Raw genomic sequence first — 18416 nt, 5'->3', positions numbered from 1 at the left:
ACAGTGTATCTATAGATGTATTATATATAAGAGACAAATATTGTTCGTTTAATTTGTTGGCATTATTACATTTGGCTCAATGCTTACATATATGTGTAAAAAGAAAATGTACGAGCTGTGATAACTGTTTCTGATAAAATGAAGAGTAGACTGATATATGAAATATTCCTTTATTGGGTGAGAAAATCAGACCATGTCATAACTGCTTTAAGTCATACAGAATAGATATCAGAGCCTTAAACAGGCTGACTTCTGCTAAATGGGTCAAACTGGCCAGAAAGTATACAAACACATAACATCCTTATAGAATATGATGTAACACTATAGATCAACTTACCTCAGAATATATAAAGCATATAAACAATTACAGCAATATGATGCAACAAACACAGCAGTGCTACTAATCCAAAATACTCAAAGCTTCATAGAACTGAATCAAACATTTGTTTTTAGCTCCATTCTGCTGCTGATACATACTTTAGGTTTCTGAACATTAAACTTGTTGCTGCCTTTCGTAGTGTGTAACTTGAAGGCCCTGAGTACTTTCTCCCACACTGAAAACACTGGGATGATAACATTATTTGAACATTACCTAATAAGACTGATTCAGGACAGACAATTAGTTATGTTAAACTTTTCCAGCAGTCCTTCACAAACAGGGAACAGTCTGTCTATTCTCTCCATCTGTCAGCTGCTGCTGGCTCTTCCTCCTCCTCTTCCTCACACACTGCTGAGATTGTCCTGGTGGATCATCAGGGGTGCAAAGCCTCACAGATGATGTAATGCAGTGGGTCCCTCAGTCTGTCCTCACTCTGGACAATTGCAGTTGTCACACATGGAAATCAAATGTGTGCAGGATTCAAGCACAAGTGTAACTTATAAATACATGTTCATACTTTTATTGCACAACCAGAGAGAGAGAGTGCAGGACAGACAGACAGGTGGCAGTCTCAGGTGTATACACTGCTACAAAACAGCACAAGAGAAGGAGGATTTAGTGTTTATGTTATTACGAGTGCTCACTCTCAAGGTTTTCTGGTGTTTATCTTTTAAAGTATTGTTTTTACTACTGCATTTCATATTTTATTTGATTCTTCAAAACCTTGTCCTTGCATAACCTATTACTAGAGCAGGATTGTTATGCCACCAAGTACAAAGATGTATAAAAATTATATAGGATTTAAGGTATGCAGTCATTGAAAGTAGGTTTGATTCTATGCTTTGTGAAAAAGTATTTTCTTTCTTTTTAGTTAAGAACAAGATGAGTTACAGAGCTGTGGCCTGCATCAAGATGCAAAAGACTGTCCGCATGTGGTTGTCTAAGAAGAAGCATAAGCCACGGTGAGTCTCCTCCTGTTCCTGGGACCCAGAACTTATACAAGCCCACAAACACATGCAGCATCATTTCTGCTTTTCTGTGCCATTTGCTGTCTTTTTTTCACTTGGCACTCTCAGTTTGCTTTTTCTTGAAACTGGTTCACACTTGGTAGGTTTTGATGGCTTTCCTGTATCAAGCATGTACAAGTTTAAATCAATCTAAAAAGTCATCAGTGGACTGTGGAGAAATGGAGTGTCACTATATGGGAAGTGTCTCACTGTACATGCGTTTTCAGATAGTTCCTTGCAATGAGATTTTGATTGAGAGTGGGTGAGTGGCAGTTTGTGCACAGGAAACGTTTATGCTGGCATTCACACATTTATATCATCAGTTCCACAAAAGAACTGAGAATTGAGTTCATGTTTAATATGCAAATAAAATGAATCCAAAGATGAGGAAACATTCATTGATCTTTTAATTCCTTTCAAGTGCTAAAATGCAAAGGCATCACTTTCTTTTCACATAAATGAGGGATGTAATAAAAGAGAGAATGCAATGAAAACTAAAATGCATTTTCCTCAGTTGGACTAAATGAGGTCTTTAACAGGGTTATTTTATTAGCGGTCATTAGAATAAAACTCTTATGCTTTCATTTCTTAGTAATATACTCATTTGTAAGTCTGCATTTTTATCACGGCCCACAGAATCGATGGTATGGTGAAGGTTCGAAACCTGAAGAAACACATGGAAAGGTTCAATGAGGTGGTGAATGGGCTGAAGGAGGGAAAACAGGAGATGGCCAAGCAAGTTCAGGAGCTGGCTGCCGCCATAGATGCTCTGTTAGCGAAGATAAAGGTGAGGACTTTTAATTTTTGGTTCAAAGCATAATACACTCTGAGTTTTCTCTGTATGTACTGTATGTGGGATATTTTGTTCTTTTGAACTATGTATTTTAAGGGAAGATTTTTCAGATCAGATAGATTGTTTGAAGCCTTACTGCCTCATATTTATTGTATATTGCTACCTGCATGCAGACTTTTAGCTCTGTGGCACTGACAGTCTTCTTTTAGACAAAGACCTCATCCTGGAGTTATACACTATAGTCTGTCTTGCAGTGGCCATTCTCATTTTATCCTCCAGAATCAATATTTTCACTCACCTGAGGATAAAAAGAAGAGCTTGTAGAGCAAGATTCTTCTTCTCTCCAATAATTTAATTTAGCGGGGTTGTTTTTCTAAATGATTGGACTTGGCTATTGAAATCCCAGCCCTCCCTGTGCAATAAACACCCACCTTATTGGACCCTCTAGGTACAGCAAATCATCCAGATATCTGGGCACTGTATTCTCCAGTAGTTTTGATTTTCTCTTTGGTAGTGGCCTGTATCTAATTAACAAGTTAGAGAGCTCATAGGTTCCTTGAAGTATCCTGACTCACACTAAAGAACCATTGACTCCTAGCTCTTTCTCCCCCCTCTATCCAAATAAGCCACTCCGCCCTCCTAATGTTGATTTGTTAGCCTATTAACACCCCTGCTATTGACACTTACGGTGTTCTAAGTATGTAGAAGTTGTTTATGGCACGACATCTCGTTGTGAATAATGCATGAGATGCCAGTGCCTGTCAATCAGACCATTGTACAATAGGGACAAGACCTTGTCATCTTCCCTCCCTGTGATGCTGTTAGTGGCTCATTCTTATGAATGTGCACAATATGGTGACCTCTTCTCCCCCTGCTGATTGTCTGACAAGTGCGTGGAGAAGTGAGCATTGTGGCTGTGGCACTCAAGTGACACGTACACACAATGTCAGTCAGTGTCTAACTTGTAGCCACATGGGATGGTTGTGCTATGGAATCAGAAAAGTGTGGCAAGTTTGGGCATTTGTGACTCTTCTTTATGATTCAAATTCAAATCAGCACAGGGCATATTTTCATTCTAGCACACTCATGCTAGCCTGCTAACATCCTATCGGCATTTGATCAGTTTTTAATACTGATAAATACATTGTGAGAGCCATGTTTGAACTCCACTCAGACCTGAGGCCCAAAATCTGATGGTTGAACAGCAGAATAAAGACATGTATTTCTACTTTATCCTTTCCAATCATCCTTTGCTGTTTTGTTGAACAACTAGACCACACTGATGACCAGGAAGGAGATTGACACGGAGTATCAAGGACTGGTGAAACGTTCAGAGCAGCTGCTTGCTTCCATGCAAAAGAAGAAGCAGGAGGAAGAAGAGAGCGAGAGGCTGAAATGCATCGAGGACGAGATGGAGAAAGAGAGAAAGAGCAGGGAGCAGGAAGAGCAGCGACGCAAACAGGAGGAAGAAGAGAGACGACTGTAAGTGCTAAGTGCAAAATTACTAGTATGTGTTTGTGTATAATGTACAGTGATTCTCCTAGTATTGCCTTGGGAGAAACAAACTTTTATCCCCTACTCCACACCAAGAAACCAGAAGAAGAAAAACTAACAGTCTAATTTACGTCCACTCATTTCATACAGAGTGGAGTACAAAGAAGAACAGTTGGGTAAAGTGCAGACAATGTTTCAATTGGCCAAAAAAAGCATAAGTGCAATAAAAGCTGCAGGGAAGCTAGTCCTGCACAGAACTCTAACAGCTCTCCTGAGAAGCACAGATAAAACGCTGCAAGGTTAGATGTAAAATAAATATGTTCAACTCCACTCAATCGTTTAGCAACCAAAATGTGATTATTAAACACAGTTTTAGTGTAAAACAACTGTGACTCAAAAGACAATAAAAGACAAAAGTGGGGTCTGTGCTTCACTGATGTGGCACACTGGCCTCTAGAGCAATCAGCCTGGGGAGGAAACATTTTTTGACACTTTCAGAAATGTTGTTTTTAGTAAATATTCTGATTTTCCTTTTTGTCTCAACATTTTAGGAAAGCAGAGATGGAGCTGAAAAGAAAGCAAGATGAGGAGGACAGAAAAAAGAGAGAGGAAGAGGACAAGGCCATGCAGGTTTGGAAAATTTCCCCATTGAATACTTCTGTGCTCTTCTGTTGAAAAGTAAAAACGTAAAAATTGGAAAACTAACAACTACTAACTTCTTCAAAATTCTACTTTAACTCCACTGAATGAATTTAATGAAAACCTTGCAGTTTTATTTAAGCTTCTTATAAATGACCTGCACTCCACTGCAGTGGCAGACAATTTCAGTCCTTGGATTAAAATAAAAAATAGTGCTTTACTGGTTGCACTCATAGAATCGTGTGAAAAGACAATTTTCACAGTCCTATGAAAAATTAAGTCCTGCCTGTGATTCAGTTGCTTGTGTAATAATTTGAAGTAACCCTTTTCAGTATGTTTTTGTCTGTCTCTCACATCGCCGTAGAGGAATTTTGGCCCACTCATCTATACAGCATTGCTTCAGTTCATTGAAGTTTACAGGCATTCATTTTTGCACAAATCACTTAATGTCCCGCCATGGCATTTCAATCAGATTGAGCTCTGGGCCATTGCAACACTTTGATTCTTTTCTTTTTCATTTTGTTGTAAATTTGCAGCTGTGCTTAGAATTATATCCCTGGTGTATGATCTAGTTTGGGCCATGCTTTAGCTGTAAGGTAGATGGTTTCAGATTTTACCCTAGAATACTTTGAAATAGAAAGGACTTCATGATCAACTCAATGACTGCAAGGTGTGGATATGAAAGAAGCTCTAAGGCTACGTTCACACTGCAGGCGAAAGCGCATCAAATCCGATTTTTTTGACCCTATGCGACCCATAGCCGATCATTGTATGACAGTGTGAACGGCACAAATCCGATATTTTCAAATCCGATCTGGGTCACTTTCCTATGTGGTACTGAATCCGATACATATCTGATGTTTTAGAAAGCGACTGCTGTTTGAATGGTCATGTCGCATTAAATCCGTCTTTTACGTCACTGAAACAAGACAGATGCCGATTATCAGCGCCAGAGAAGACATCATGAATGCTTTCTGGCCATTTAGTGTAGATGTCAGTGAAACTGTTAGGAAGACAACGTTGGAGAAACGTGAACATTTTATTTGTACTGTATAATCTGCAGATTCTGACAGAAATCTGCAGCTATCCTTTGAAGCACCGCTCCTCTCTAAAACAGCAATAAGGATCATTATTAGGCCATATGTAAATAACAAAATAACCTTATAACTTTAAGTAAAATTGGGAAACGTAAAGTCCGAAACAAGTCTTCATTTTAAGGGCCATCAGTCAAACAATACTGTTTGGTCTGGGTCTGAACAGAGCGCATTGTGTGTGACGTCTTCTTTTGCACATGCGGGCCGCTTTGAGGGTTCACACTAGAGCGCGTTTGCTGTCACATTTTATTTGTAGTGTGAACAAGCAGACAAAAAAGTCGGATTTGATCAAAAAATCGAAATTGAGCATTAAGACCTGCAGTGTGTACGTAGCCTAATTGTCTCCTCTCCACCAATGTGCTTGAGAGTTGGTATGAGGTATTTATGCTGATATGCTATGTCTGGGTTTTTGTGCCAAATATGGAGCTGTTCATTATGTGCAAACATAAGATTATTTGGCTCAAACTTAATTATTCCAAAATAAAATTTGGTGGGAGGTCCACTCCTGGAAGGTTTGTGCTGTTGTGTTAACACACACCTGAATGCTCCAGACAAAGACAAAGCAAAATGCTAAAATCGCTGCTTTCATAGAAGTGCTCACAATTCCTAATGATCAGTTAATGAGATGCATTTGATTAGTATCACATGGCTGCTACTTATGCTCTTAATTCCTATAGAAGCTGTAATGGTTACTTAGTTTTTCACTGAGTGAAAACTTCTTTTTCACACAACTGTGTAATAAACAGAGCAATATATCGGCTTCACCTTAAAAGCCTATTTTTAATATTTGATTTCGAGCAAAGGTGTTAAAATTGACAAATTACACACCTAAAGCGGTGTACCTCCAAATAATGTAGCTCCAAAGCCATTGAAATGGCTCTAATGTTTCCCCTTGCTGGCAAATGCTGCCTACAGCTGTAACATTTATTTGCTGTTTGGTGTCCTACAGCAACAGCTGGGTCATGACATTGGTTGGACTCCCAGTGGATTACCCACAGGGTCTTGACTGATGACTCCACTTCTGCCTGGTTTCTGTTAACTAAACTAGTTAATCCCACCTTGTTCTGTCCAGTGTTTTATTATCATGCCCCTTAATCTCATCTCCACTTTGCCACCTTTTCCAGCTCTATGTGTTTGCTGATTTTTGTTTCAGTACTGTTTATCCGTTCTCTCCTCTGACCTTGATGCTACACCATTTTTTTTTTCTTTTTCAGTTCTATTTTTATATCTCACCTTTCCTTACTTTTCATGTCTAAAGCCGCCCTGACCCATCCTCCCATTTTTATTCACCCCAGTCCAGTTGGACATCTGTATGCACTTTTTTTCCCTAGAAGTGAGACCAGGCTGTCATAAGCCACATGTCCAAGAACACTGTTTGGAAAACTGGTTTGATCCACAGCTCAGACTTCAACAGTAAACTTTCCATGGGTGTCTGCTGTGACTTTCATAGAATTTGGCTTTATGTTCTCTGCTATTTTCAGCCATGACAAAGCTTACCCTAGCACAATATCCTTCACTTCAGTTCTGCAGAGCTTATTTTCTTGAAGGAACACCGCTCAGACAAAAACTTCCCATGTGGTGTTCCTGTAGTTCGCTGTTGTATAATGAATATTTTTCAACACAAATAACGTTGGTAATTTCTGCAGCCATTTCCTTTTCCTTTTTCTGTCTTTCTTTTTTTTAACTTGGTGTTTCTTGTGAAATAAATGAGGGTGTCAGTCAGTGCCTCATTTTACAAACAATACATTCAATTTGGTATATTCAGGAAACATTGTCAAAATCCCGAGGACAGTGCCAAAGAGTATGTATTGTTTCGGGTGTTCTCCAGTCGAGTTTCAGCCCTCGTGCTTCACTCTGGTCATGTAACACAGCTGCCACCCTACAATATGAATAATGCAGTATATTCTCACCTGGAGAGGTATTCATATTTAAAGCTCCTCAGAGAAAAGTATGCAATGAGGACTTCATTAGAGGCTTTCTATAATAAGACACAGGAGAAGAATGCACACTATGCAGCCTATATACATGAACATTTATTGATTTGTTGATTTATGTTACAGCTTTCTCTTAGCTAGTTAAAATGAAAAAATGAACACATAAAAACCTGGACTTTGAATTTGGGTCAAGTCTATAAAAATCTCCCAACTTTTGAATGTTTCTCAGTTGTTTGCTTTGTTCTTGTTACGGCCGAGAAGGCCCGGCTGTGGGTGTGGACTCAAATGCAGACACAGAGGGAGGCAAACGGGCGTGAACACAGTGCTTTATTTACAAGTGTCTAGTGAAATTACACAACAGGAGACTATGAATGCTATGAATTATGAAATGCTATGAACTGTGAACTGTGAGGCCAAACTGTGAACATGAAACTGAGTGCTATGGCTAGGTGCTGGATTTCACGGATGGAAAAAAGGGGCAGCGGCTTGGATGGAGGTACGCAGTCACTATAATGAGAAGAGACAAGTAGTCAGTGGCAGTCCAGTGAATCACAGCTGCAGGGTTAGGCTATGGAGGTTAGGGCTTACGCGTTGCAGGTTTAAAGTGTCATGCGAGGAAGGGGTGTCCAGGGGGTTCCGGGTGAGGAGTGTCCAGAGAGGATCCAGAATATGCGTGGAGTGAGGGACTTGGCAGGGAGGCAGGCAGGTGTAGTCCGATGGTGGAGAGGAAGAAACCAGATGACAGAACCAGCGTCCAGGCGGAGATGAGAGTAGTTCGGGAAACGTGACTGCCAGGTGGGTCCTATGACAAAGAAAAACACGGTGAGGGAAAAGCAGTAGTTGAGGGTTCTCACAAGGGGTTCGCAGCCTAGCACTGACATGGGTTAGCAGAAGATCTGGCAGAGGTCTGTTGTGAATGCTGGTCTTATATGCAGGTGACTTGATTGGAACCAGGTGTGGAAGCTGATTGGAGTCTCTGCCTGAAGGTAGAACCCAGCGGAGTGGAAAAACCCCGTGCTCACCCGGACCATGACAGTTCTGTCTAGACAAATAACCACTAAAGCTTTATTAGCAGCCCAAAAGGGGGATAAATAAGTCTAATCAGGCTTGGGCACATTGGGCAAACACATCTCTGTGCTGTCTGGTATATAATAGTATTATAATATAATTAGTATTATAGTATTTTGACTGGAGCTAGGTTTATCGACACATTAGGCAGATGAATTAAGTACTGTGTTACGATACTTTTGTGTTTATGTGTCCGTTTACAGGCCGAGCTTGAAATCCAATTGGCTCAGGAACGTGAGGAGCAGGCCCAACGTGCTGCCGTACTCGAGCAGGAGAGAAGAGACAGGGAGTTAGCCATGAGAATCGCTCAGAATGAGGCCGAGCTCATAACTGATGAAAGCCAGATGGATGCAGCTCTGCGCAGGTAATGTATATGTAAAGCACAGTGCCCACATTTGCATACAGATGTATTCTGTACACAGTAAATAAGCACTATTGACGTCAGTTTGCTTGTGTATCTGCCTTTTCTCCTGTTGCTGTGTTTTCTCCCAGTGATGAGTTTTTTTCAGATCTTCCTATCTCTTCATCCTCAGCCAGAGCCATGTAAGATATCAGCGCAGCTTTCCGTAACTGCCAGTGTCCAAGTGTACCTAACACCAGCAGTAGTGATTCACTCACTAACTCCCTTACTCGCTTAATTGCTGTCGTAGTCCTGAATCGCTAAGTCGCTTAAAATATCTGCAAGATTATAGCAATGATGCAAAAACAACACACAAATCTGTAATCCTTATTCTGAAAAAAACGCTCCAGTCTAATTTTTTGATGATCTGCATGATTGCTTTTTCTTTTACAAAAGCAAATTTTAACACGAATCAGAAGATAATTCATTATATGTAATCATAATTACCCATAAATTAATATGGCACACTAAATCATCAGTGTCAGATGAGCGCAGTATCGGATCTTTTTGTTTCTGCAGGGGTTAAACCATGACTGCAGCCTTCATAGTGCTGGTGTACCACACAGACTGAACATACTGTCCTCAGCGATGGGTTCGGATTTGCATGCATACAGTAGTTTATAATTTTGTGGCAGTATGACTTACTCCACTGTCGCTCTGTATTCTAACTGGTGGTGTCAGCGGCTCTTAACAAACAAAGTTTTCAATGGTAAAAAAAATTGGACTGTATTAATTCTCTAGTTTTGAGAGTGTTTTCAGTTAGAGAAGTTTAACCAAAATATGATATATCCTTCCCAAAATGTTTAATACTAATATAAAATGTTTAGTACTCAAACAAGCTGTATTCAAAATCACGCTCTCATTCACTTTTCACTCTTTCTATATGAGGACACTTAGTATCTTTGTGTAGCTATGCAGGAAACTGCATTTTGAGGTTATTTGCGGGAACAACTGCACATCCCATGTAAAAAAGGGAAGTGAAAAACAGATCCATTTACATAAACTGCTGAAAGTTTAACAGTTCTATCTCTGCTCTCCTTATACCTCTAAACCTTGTCCTAAATAAAGCTCGGGTGTTTCAGATACAATATGCATCACTGTATTTCTGCAGCTACATTGTGTTTAATGTTAGGAGAAAGCATTCAATAGCCTATGCACGCTTTTACCTGTAGTTTTCAGTGAGCACAAATTACATTGGATCGAAAAGCTTCTTATGTCAGCGCTGGCTCCAGAGCCCATGTTGTAGACTCTAAGTATTCCTGTAAGTCAGGTGACCTCTGGCAACCAACTAGAGGAAGAGAGACACATGTTTTGCATGTGCCTAGCACAGAGATTAGGCCGATTTTGTGCAGTAGAGGTAAGCACATTGGCTGGCATGGCCGACTTAGTAGCTAAAGAATATTGGAAAGATCACAGCCTCCTTCTGTCTTCCTTTTCCTGAATGGGGAATGGGATTCATTTCACATTTACGTTCTGCCAGAAGCAAAACCCCGGGCATCACATCCTTTCCACAGCTTTTTTTTCTCTCCGCAACAGAAGTAAAACCTTTTTTCCTCTGGTTTATCACCATTACACACTGGCACGCGCCTCAGCCAGCACTGGTCATCATCCCAAATCAGTTTAATCTTTGCAGTCTGTGTGAATCTTAAATGGTAATGGTAATTTAGTAAATGATTCATAGATCAGCAATCCTCTACCCAGAGACAGTAACAGTTGTGCCAACTGTAAATAGAGGAGACAAATCCTTTGTATTATTGAATTAGCTGCCTATACTCAGCAGGGAAGCTGGAGACATGAGATAAGAGCTCTGCAATAGTCTGTTAAGTAGCTAAAACACCATCAATTGCCATTAGTTGACTTAGTAGTTGTTTATTAAAGCAGTGCACAGTTACACTTTGTTTTTCATTCATCTCTCTTTTTTTTACATAAATTTAAATACACTCAAAGTTCCACAAGAAATATTTGGTACAAAAGCTCTTCCACAACGGAGTGGAATTCCGTGGAATTTAAAAACAGGCCACAGAGATGTGGACAAACTGTGCTCTTTAGCTCCCCTGCTGTCTGGCTCCTAATGTGAATTTTAACAGCTGAGACAATGAGGAAGGTTTATAAGAAGTGAAGTGATTGTTTCATTTTTTCACTAAGGTTGGTATCCTTAATAAATCTGCTGGTTGCAAATGTTCACCCATTCTTTCTGCAATTTAAACATTAGATCTTAGTAATTTTTTATATATTTTTTAAAGTACATATGTAATTTTTTTTCATTATTTTCTGATTTATTGTTAAAAGTAGCTTTTTCTGTTTTGACACAGCCCTAAAATGTTAAACCTGAATCATATTTGAAAGTAACAACTCCCAATCCCTTGATAGTCCCACCTTGTCACACTTACCTGTCTTCACACTCACCTTCTTTTTCTTTTTTGCTCCCTCTCGCCCCCGCTCATCTGCTCCTTGCCATAGGGGTCCTCAGGTGCAGGCAACCAAAGCTGCTGCTGGTGTGAAAAAGTACGACCTTAGCAAGTGGAAGTATGCTGAGTTGCGAGATGTCATCAACACATCCTGTGGTGAGAAATCCTCAACCTACCCAGTTTCACCTCACTCAAAAAACAGTGTCTGCACATTGACTCGACCGTCAAATGCACATTTAGTTATTAAAGCCCTGATTGAAGGTCGCTTTTTTCAGTGGAGGCTTCATCACAAAATTATTTACAGTTTTCAGCCCCCACATTAAATAATTCTGCATCAGCTCATGTTTTGGCCATTCTGGTACACAAAACCATGGGGTACCATCTCTCTCTGCACACGCTTTTCATCTGCACTCTCAGTCATTCCTCGAGTTGCCAAAGTGGCTGTTAAAAAGCTAAAACTGCAGCTGTAGAGAGTGAGAACACAAGATGTCTTCCCTGCAACGTAAAAAAACCCAATGTGAGGATGTTCCCACAGCTGCTATGGCTCATCGACTTGTTTTTTACTGTTAGAGAGAGAGGAAATTATCATCATTATGGAGGATGGCTGACTTTTACTCTTTCTAGTCATTCCCAGCCAACCTTCTTCTCAGTCAGCATGAAAAGCAGATGCCTTTATGCCAACGTCTTTATAACTGTCACTGTATACAGTACTCTGATCAGTGTTAGGCACTCTGATATCCCCGATGGGATTCCAAGGACATCTGGCTAATTTGTGGAACCCATTTGCTTTGATTGGATCGGTGGTGTTACCAACAAAAAACTCTGCTTTAAAACTGACTGATTATAGCCCGATGCTCACTAAAGGCGCTGTCGGTTTTGAATGTTTTCTTCACTGAGATGGCATGCTGCACCCTAAAACACAGACATGCACACACAATGTTTTCTGGAAATAGCAGTTCAATTTTTCAGTCCTGGCATTATGAAACTGTTGGCAGCCAACTAGTTGCTGGATGTCATTACTGGTTCTTAAACTATATAAAATGGTAATTTGCGACTTATCTGTTCCAGATTTGGATTTTATGTTGAAATAAAAATAGGTGCTCATTCTTCTCTCTTTCATTCTTCTGCCAATTTGTGATTGTTTTGATTTCATGCATGCTTACTGATGCTATGTTGTGGGGACAGACATTGACCTGCTGGCAGCCTGCAGAGAGGAGTTTCACCGTCGTCTGAAGGTCTATCATGCATGGAAATCCAAGAACAAGAAACAAAATGATGACGGGAGCGATCTGAGGGCTCCTAAATGTGTCACTGACTATGGTTAGTAAAGGATATTGTGTTCTGTTGCTTCATAATTCCACTAAGTGTGCTGTAGTGGTTTACACATTTGAGTAACAAGGTTCCCATTTTGTTCCCAAGAGGAGACACAAATCTGTTTGGAGTGCATCAAGAAGGACATCTAGCATAAAAATCTTCCAAATCAAATATGCAGATCTACCTGTTGTGGCGACCCCTCGACAATAAGGGAGCAGCTGAAAGTTGCTTTAAACATGAGCATAAATTTGCACCCTCCCATACGCTGTATATGAGTACTGTAATAAACAGTCACTAATGCAAATCTTACTGCAGGTTATTTTCTCCACCTCAGCCCTTCACTTTTATTGGCAGAGACCCGCCTGTGTGACCTGCACACAGATAACCTGCCTATGTTTTCCAACACTCAGTTAACAGATGAAATGCCAAGGCCTAAACATTCAGCCACCTTCTGTCCGACTCTGTCAAAAATGGGTGTTCTAATTAGCAAATAATTGCCAGCCATGTTGCTAGTATGACAGCTTGCTTTCCTTCTCAATTCAACCGAGCATACTCTGTGCCACAAAACACAAACAAGTGTTACTCTGCTCCTTGAAAGCTCACACTCGTACTACATTTGTCTTCCTGTTCATTTCAAAAACAAATATTCGATTGTGGACAATGGGAACATTAGATGTTGTTTCTAATTTTACTATATTTTCTTGCCTTTCTCTTTTGATATGATGGCTCTTAAAAGCTTTACTTTGTTTCCTTATATTTGGATCCTGATTTTGGCCTGTACTGATGTAGCAGGGGTCGTATTTGAGACCACTTCATAAAAGGCTAAAAGCTGCTTTCCCAGCCTTTCCCTGTAGTGTTTACATGGGGCATCCCTGTTCCTTTTTGATCTTGTATGTTTTAAAAGCTGTATTCTTTGTTTCCTGTCCCACTCAGCATGTTCTCGTCTTTTACCAAAGCTAGTACAAAGCTACATTAATATAAGCCAAAATAACAGGTTCTTTGTTGTGAATACTTAAAGCTGTTGCCGTGAAAGTACAAAACCATCTCCTCTACTACTACTAATTTTTCTAATGATTGCACTGTGTCACTACAGCTGAACAGAACCCAGCTCCTCTGATGACGACCCAGCATCAAGAGGTAGCCATGAACCGGCAGCAGCGTTATTTCCGCATTCCTTTTATCCGACCCGCTGACCAGTACAAGGATCCCCAGAATAAAAAGAAGGGCTGGTGGTATGCCCACTTTGATGGGCCCTGGATAGCCAGACAAATGGAGCTTCATCCAGACAAACAACCCATCGTGCTGGTCGCAGGTGAGTCAACAGTTTTATTTATTTTTATTATATATATATATATATATATATATATATATATATATATATATATATATATATATAAATAAATAAATAAATTAGGGGTGCAACGATATTCGTATCGATATTGAACCGTTCGATACAGTGCTTTCGGTTCGGTACGCATATGTATCGAACAATACAATTTTTTTTCAATTTTTTTTTTTTCAATTTTTTTTTTTTCAATTTTTTTTGTGTCCCGTTTGGATCTATAGCCATCAGAATTGTTGTCTTGAGGCCAAGAAAGATGCCAAGAGGATTTATTTTAAGTGGATCATCATATTGGTCCATTTGATTGACCTTTATTATAATTATGAATTTATTTTATTTTCAGTTGCAAATGGGACAGACATGACTGTGGGATAGGATAGTGGTAAAGAATGAAAGAAAGAGGGGGAGAGAAAGAAAGAAAACCAAAGGGGAGAAAAAAAAAGAACAATACAAAATTTGTAATTTATTTTATCAACTTTCCTTCTGACGATGCTGTCTGTGTTGAGCGCTCAGTGAATCTGCATTTGACTACTCCGCCTAGGCTCGAGAGTGCAGCCTAGGGCACTCAACACAGACAGGATGGTCAGAAGGAAGAGCGCAGGGCAAGCTAGCGAGACAGAAGTGGACCTCCCCACCCTCATTCAGATCTGGCGTTTGGAATTATTTTGGTTTTCATGTGACGTATGACCCTGAAGGTAAGCGAGTCATGGACTAAAGTAAAACAGTATGTTGGATGTGCCATGCAATACTCAATTACATGGGTGGGAGCTAGTGTGTTAGCGCAGTTAGCTCGTTAACGTGTTGGCCGTCTAGCCCCTCTGTATAGGGTAGCTCGTTAACGGAGATTTGCCATGTTGTGGCGTTAAGGTTATTTCAACGAGATTAACCTGAAAGCACTAGTGGGAACACAACGAATATGACTGCATATTTACACCGACATCATCCTAGTGCAAAGACAAAAACAACAAGCATGCATGCTACAAACTTTAGCCGAGTCATTTAGACAGCTGTTAGCACAGGATTCTCCTTATGGAGACCTGATATGTTTAATATGCTGCTGAGAATATAGCCCAGAAGAAGCGGATAGTATAGCTTTTATTTTGGAAAGAGACATTTCTCTGTAATAAACTCTCTTTTCCAAAGATGAGTGATTCCTCAATCAGATACAGGGTTCGCAATATCGCTAGCCCGACGTGTTTGAATTTGCGCTTGTTTTTTTGCTTTCACTTTGCAATCGCGCGAACTGTGTATAGAGAGCGACAGCACTGATCTGTGAGTGATGATAATTTGTGCACCAATTCCTCTGACATCGTCTTATTAATTGTTAGCTTACTATGCAAACATGACAAGTGAAATCTCCGCAGCTTAAACATGTGAGAGGTTGATCGCGCAGAGAATCGCTGAGCTTATGTGAGTGCGGCAGGATATATATTTCACTACGATGACCTGGATGATTGAGAACCTTCACAGACAGATATATATTTTAGTTCTGCTGAGCCAAATAAGACAGGTCAGGGTGAAGAAGTGACAGCCAAAGAAAAGCTTACCACAAAACGGAGAAGTTATGACAAATCAGACTATAAGGCAAAAAGAAAGTGCAGCTTTATGGTTTCATGGACAAAAGAATTTCTGTGGCTGCAATATGACGAGCTAAAAAACAACACGCACAAGGGTTAGGGTTAAATTTAAAAACTGTACTTTTGTGTTAAAATATATATTTATAATTTTAATAAATGACAAATTAAAAAGGCATGAACATTTTTTTTTGTATCGAAAAAATATCGAACCGTGACACCAAAGTATCGAACCGAACCGAACCGTGAATTTTGTGTATCGTTGCACCCCTAATATATATATATATATATATATATATATGTGTATATGTGTATATATATATATATATATAGATAGATAGATAGATATAGAGATAGATAGATAGATATCTATATATATATCTATATATATCTATATATATCTCATATATATATATATATATATATATATAGATATATAGATATATATATATATAGATATATAGATATATATATATAGATATATATAGATATATAGATATATATATATATATCTATATATAGATAGATATATATATATCTATCTATATATAGATATATAGATAGATATATATATATATAGATATATAGATATATATATATATATATATATAGATATATAGATATATATATATAGATATATATAGATATATAGATATATATATATATATATATATATATATAGATATATATATATATATATATAGATATATATATGAGATATAGATCACTATTTTAGCTCTACATGATCTTCCTGGAAGTCATGAACTCTCTGTTTGTGTTTTTATTTGTTTGTTTCTTTGGCTGCCAACTAATGTATGATTAGGAGTTTAGCAACCAAATTTGGTTAGGTCCCTGATAATCACATATTATTACATTATCTGTCAGACATTGTCATCTTGCCTACGAAATGATTTGCAGCCGGCTGTTTTTTGCATTTATGAACCTACGGCGCCTTATGAAAGCATCATATCTGTTTTATGTCACCACAGTGTCATCAAATTTATAGCCAAAGAACAGCAGTTACACATAATATATTATAACACTGTAAGCTAGCTCGCATGGCAACCATCTACCATCAGGCTATATTTACTTGTTTTTGCCTTTATGCACCTATAACCCCATATGAAAGCATCCTATTCTTTTATTTTACGACAGTAGCATCTCATTTATCTCCACAAAAGTTAAATTATACATGATATGATATAACGTCATCACGTTGACAATCAACCACCTAACAATGAGCTAAAATGGCCCATTCTTTTGCTTTATGCACCTTTAGCACCTTATAAAAGCACTGTATCATTTTCAGTTTACTGCCAGCAGCGCAAGCACGCCAAGCATGGGCATGTGGTAGTCTAATAAATAGATAACTCTGGCTAAAACTGTGTGATGTCAAGTGTCCAAGTGAATGCACTGCTAGTAAATCTTTATCCTTCCCCTTTGGCTGCTCAGGCAAAGACGACATGGAGATGTGTGAGCTGAGCCTGGAGGAGACCGGTTTGACCCGGAAGAGAGGGGCAGAGATCCTGCCCAGGCAGTTTGAAGAAATCTGGGAACGCTGTGATGGAATTCAGTACTTGAAGAAAGCCATTGAGAACAAGCAGGCCCGCCCAACATACGCTACCGCCATGCTTCAGAACCTCCTCAAGTGAACACACAAGATAAGGGAAAAGTCAAAAGCTTGGTCTACGTCCTGAGACACAACACAACACTATACACAGACAAATATAAAAGATGCACAGTCAGGTTGCAGAACACTGCACCCACAGTAATCACAGACAAAGGTGCCCTAAACACACTCTTTCTGTAGACAATTTATGATTTACTTTATTTTTATTATTTTTAGATTTTCAACATTTCTTTACAGCTTGCAGTAGAACATCTCAGTGATGTAGCATAACGACTTGTGGGGGGTTTTCTCAATCGATGTTTGTAGAATATCCGACCGTGAGACCTTATATTGCAATAACATTACATCACAGAAGCCTTAAGTGGTGCATAGCCTTTTTAGCTATAAACCCGAAACCTTAATGGTTTGCAAAAGCAACAATATATTAGACAAAATCATGAAAACCTCAGCAGACGTACTTTTAAGGGTTATAACTGTCTTCTAATTCTTTATGAGTTTTCTGAATATTACAACCATAATTGCCATTTAGTGTCTATAAATAGCTGCGATGTGGCTATGAATAATTGCCCATGCACTAGCTGCTCGTATGAGATGACAGTAATGAAAAACACCACATTTATTTGTCAGATTAAAGTACTTAAAGGTGACAATCATGAATACAAGGCCATACAACCAAGAGTCAAATTAAATTCACTTTGTATAGATTATGTGCATCTAATGTAATAATGTGAAATATCACAGGTGAAATATAGAAGACTGTAATGTTATAAGTCATACTCACAACTGCTCACAACACAGCCTAATGAAGTAGGATACATTTTTCTGGCAGAATAATAATAAGTTGATTTAATTATTCATTAACGAGCTCTGACAACTCAACGGAATTTCATGAAAAAACTTCTTTTGTACTGTTGCTCATTTGTTATCTGAGAGGGAATTGTTTTCATGTTTGCAGTTTTCTGGGTTTGGGGTTGTTTTACAGCCAGTCATTTGTGTGCGTGCGTGTGTGCTGTGTTTATGTAGTATTTTCTTAAGTTGATTACTTGACTCCTCAGTTGGTTATGCCAGGAATGTTTCAGTCATCTTATTCAAGGGTCAATCTTTGTTTAAAATGTAGTAGTCAAGAGTAATGTAACTATTGAATCACTCTTATGTGTTTTTTCTTTGGTTTTCTCTTGTATGTTGGCCTTGAAACTGGAAGATTGTAGAAAATAAATATATTCCTGGATTTGCTTTTTCTTTTGAAGTTATTTTACACAGCTGAAAAATCACGAATTAATTCACAAATATTCACAAACAAGCTGTTAATGGTCAGTGCTCAGTAAATGGATCTGACATTC

At 38.9% G+C, this 18416-nt stretch overlaps 1 protein-coding gene and 1 long non-coding RNA gene across 3 annotated transcripts in view; one reads left to right on the top strand and one right to left on the bottom strand.

Moving 5' to 3' along the window:
* myo6b (myosin VIb) overlaps window positions 1–18317 on the top strand; it is a 42442-nt gene extending 24125 nt beyond the window's left edge. Inside the window, exons 24-33 of one of the 2 annotated variants that reach the window (XM_086274019.1) lie at window positions 1251–1341; window positions 2023–2173; window positions 3453–3661; window positions 4225–4303; window positions 8612–8772; window positions 8901–8951; window positions 11269–11372; window positions 12402–12536; window positions 13624–13842; window positions 16899–18317. In XM_086274019.1, the coding sequence (XP_086130145.1) occupies window positions 1251–1341; window positions 2023–2173; window positions 3453–3661; window positions 4225–4303; window positions 8612–8772; window positions 8901–8951; window positions 11269–11372; window positions 12402–12536; window positions 13624–13842; window positions 16899–17098 (1400 nt within the window). In that variant the 3' untranslated portion in view covers window positions 17099–18317. The remainder of the gene's footprint in view (window positions 1–1250; window positions 1342–2022; window positions 2174–3452; window positions 3662–4224; window positions 4304–8611; window positions 8773–8900; window positions 8952–11268; window positions 11373–12401; window positions 12537–13623; window positions 13843–16898) is intronic. The other variant, XM_086274020.1, reaches the window with a different exon arrangement.
* On the bottom strand, window positions 7657–8591 carry LOC147307220 (uncharacterized). Its single transcript, XR_015126330.1, has 3 exons — window positions 8220–8591; window positions 7929–8142; window positions 7657–7847 (listed from the first exon to the last, which is right to left on the bottom strand). It is a non-coding gene; the product is annotated as an uncharacterized LOC147307220 (long non-coding RNA).
* Window positions 18318–18416: the final 99 nt, after the last annotated feature.

Source organism: Aulonocara sp. 'chitande type north' Nkhata Bay, linkage group LG19 (assembly GCF_057382095.1).
Source record: "Aulonocara sp. 'chitande type north' Nkhata Bay isolate Kocher_YH1m ecotype deep benthic linkage group LG19, A_spYH_male_GT1.1, whole genome shotgun sequence".
NCBI classification, from domain to species: Eukaryota; Metazoa; Chordata; class Actinopteri; order Cichliformes; family Cichlidae; genus Aulonocara; species Aulonocara sp. 'chitande type north' Nkhata Bay.
Note: the sequence above shows the minus strand (reverse complement) of the source record. Positions and strands in the feature narration are given on the sequence as shown.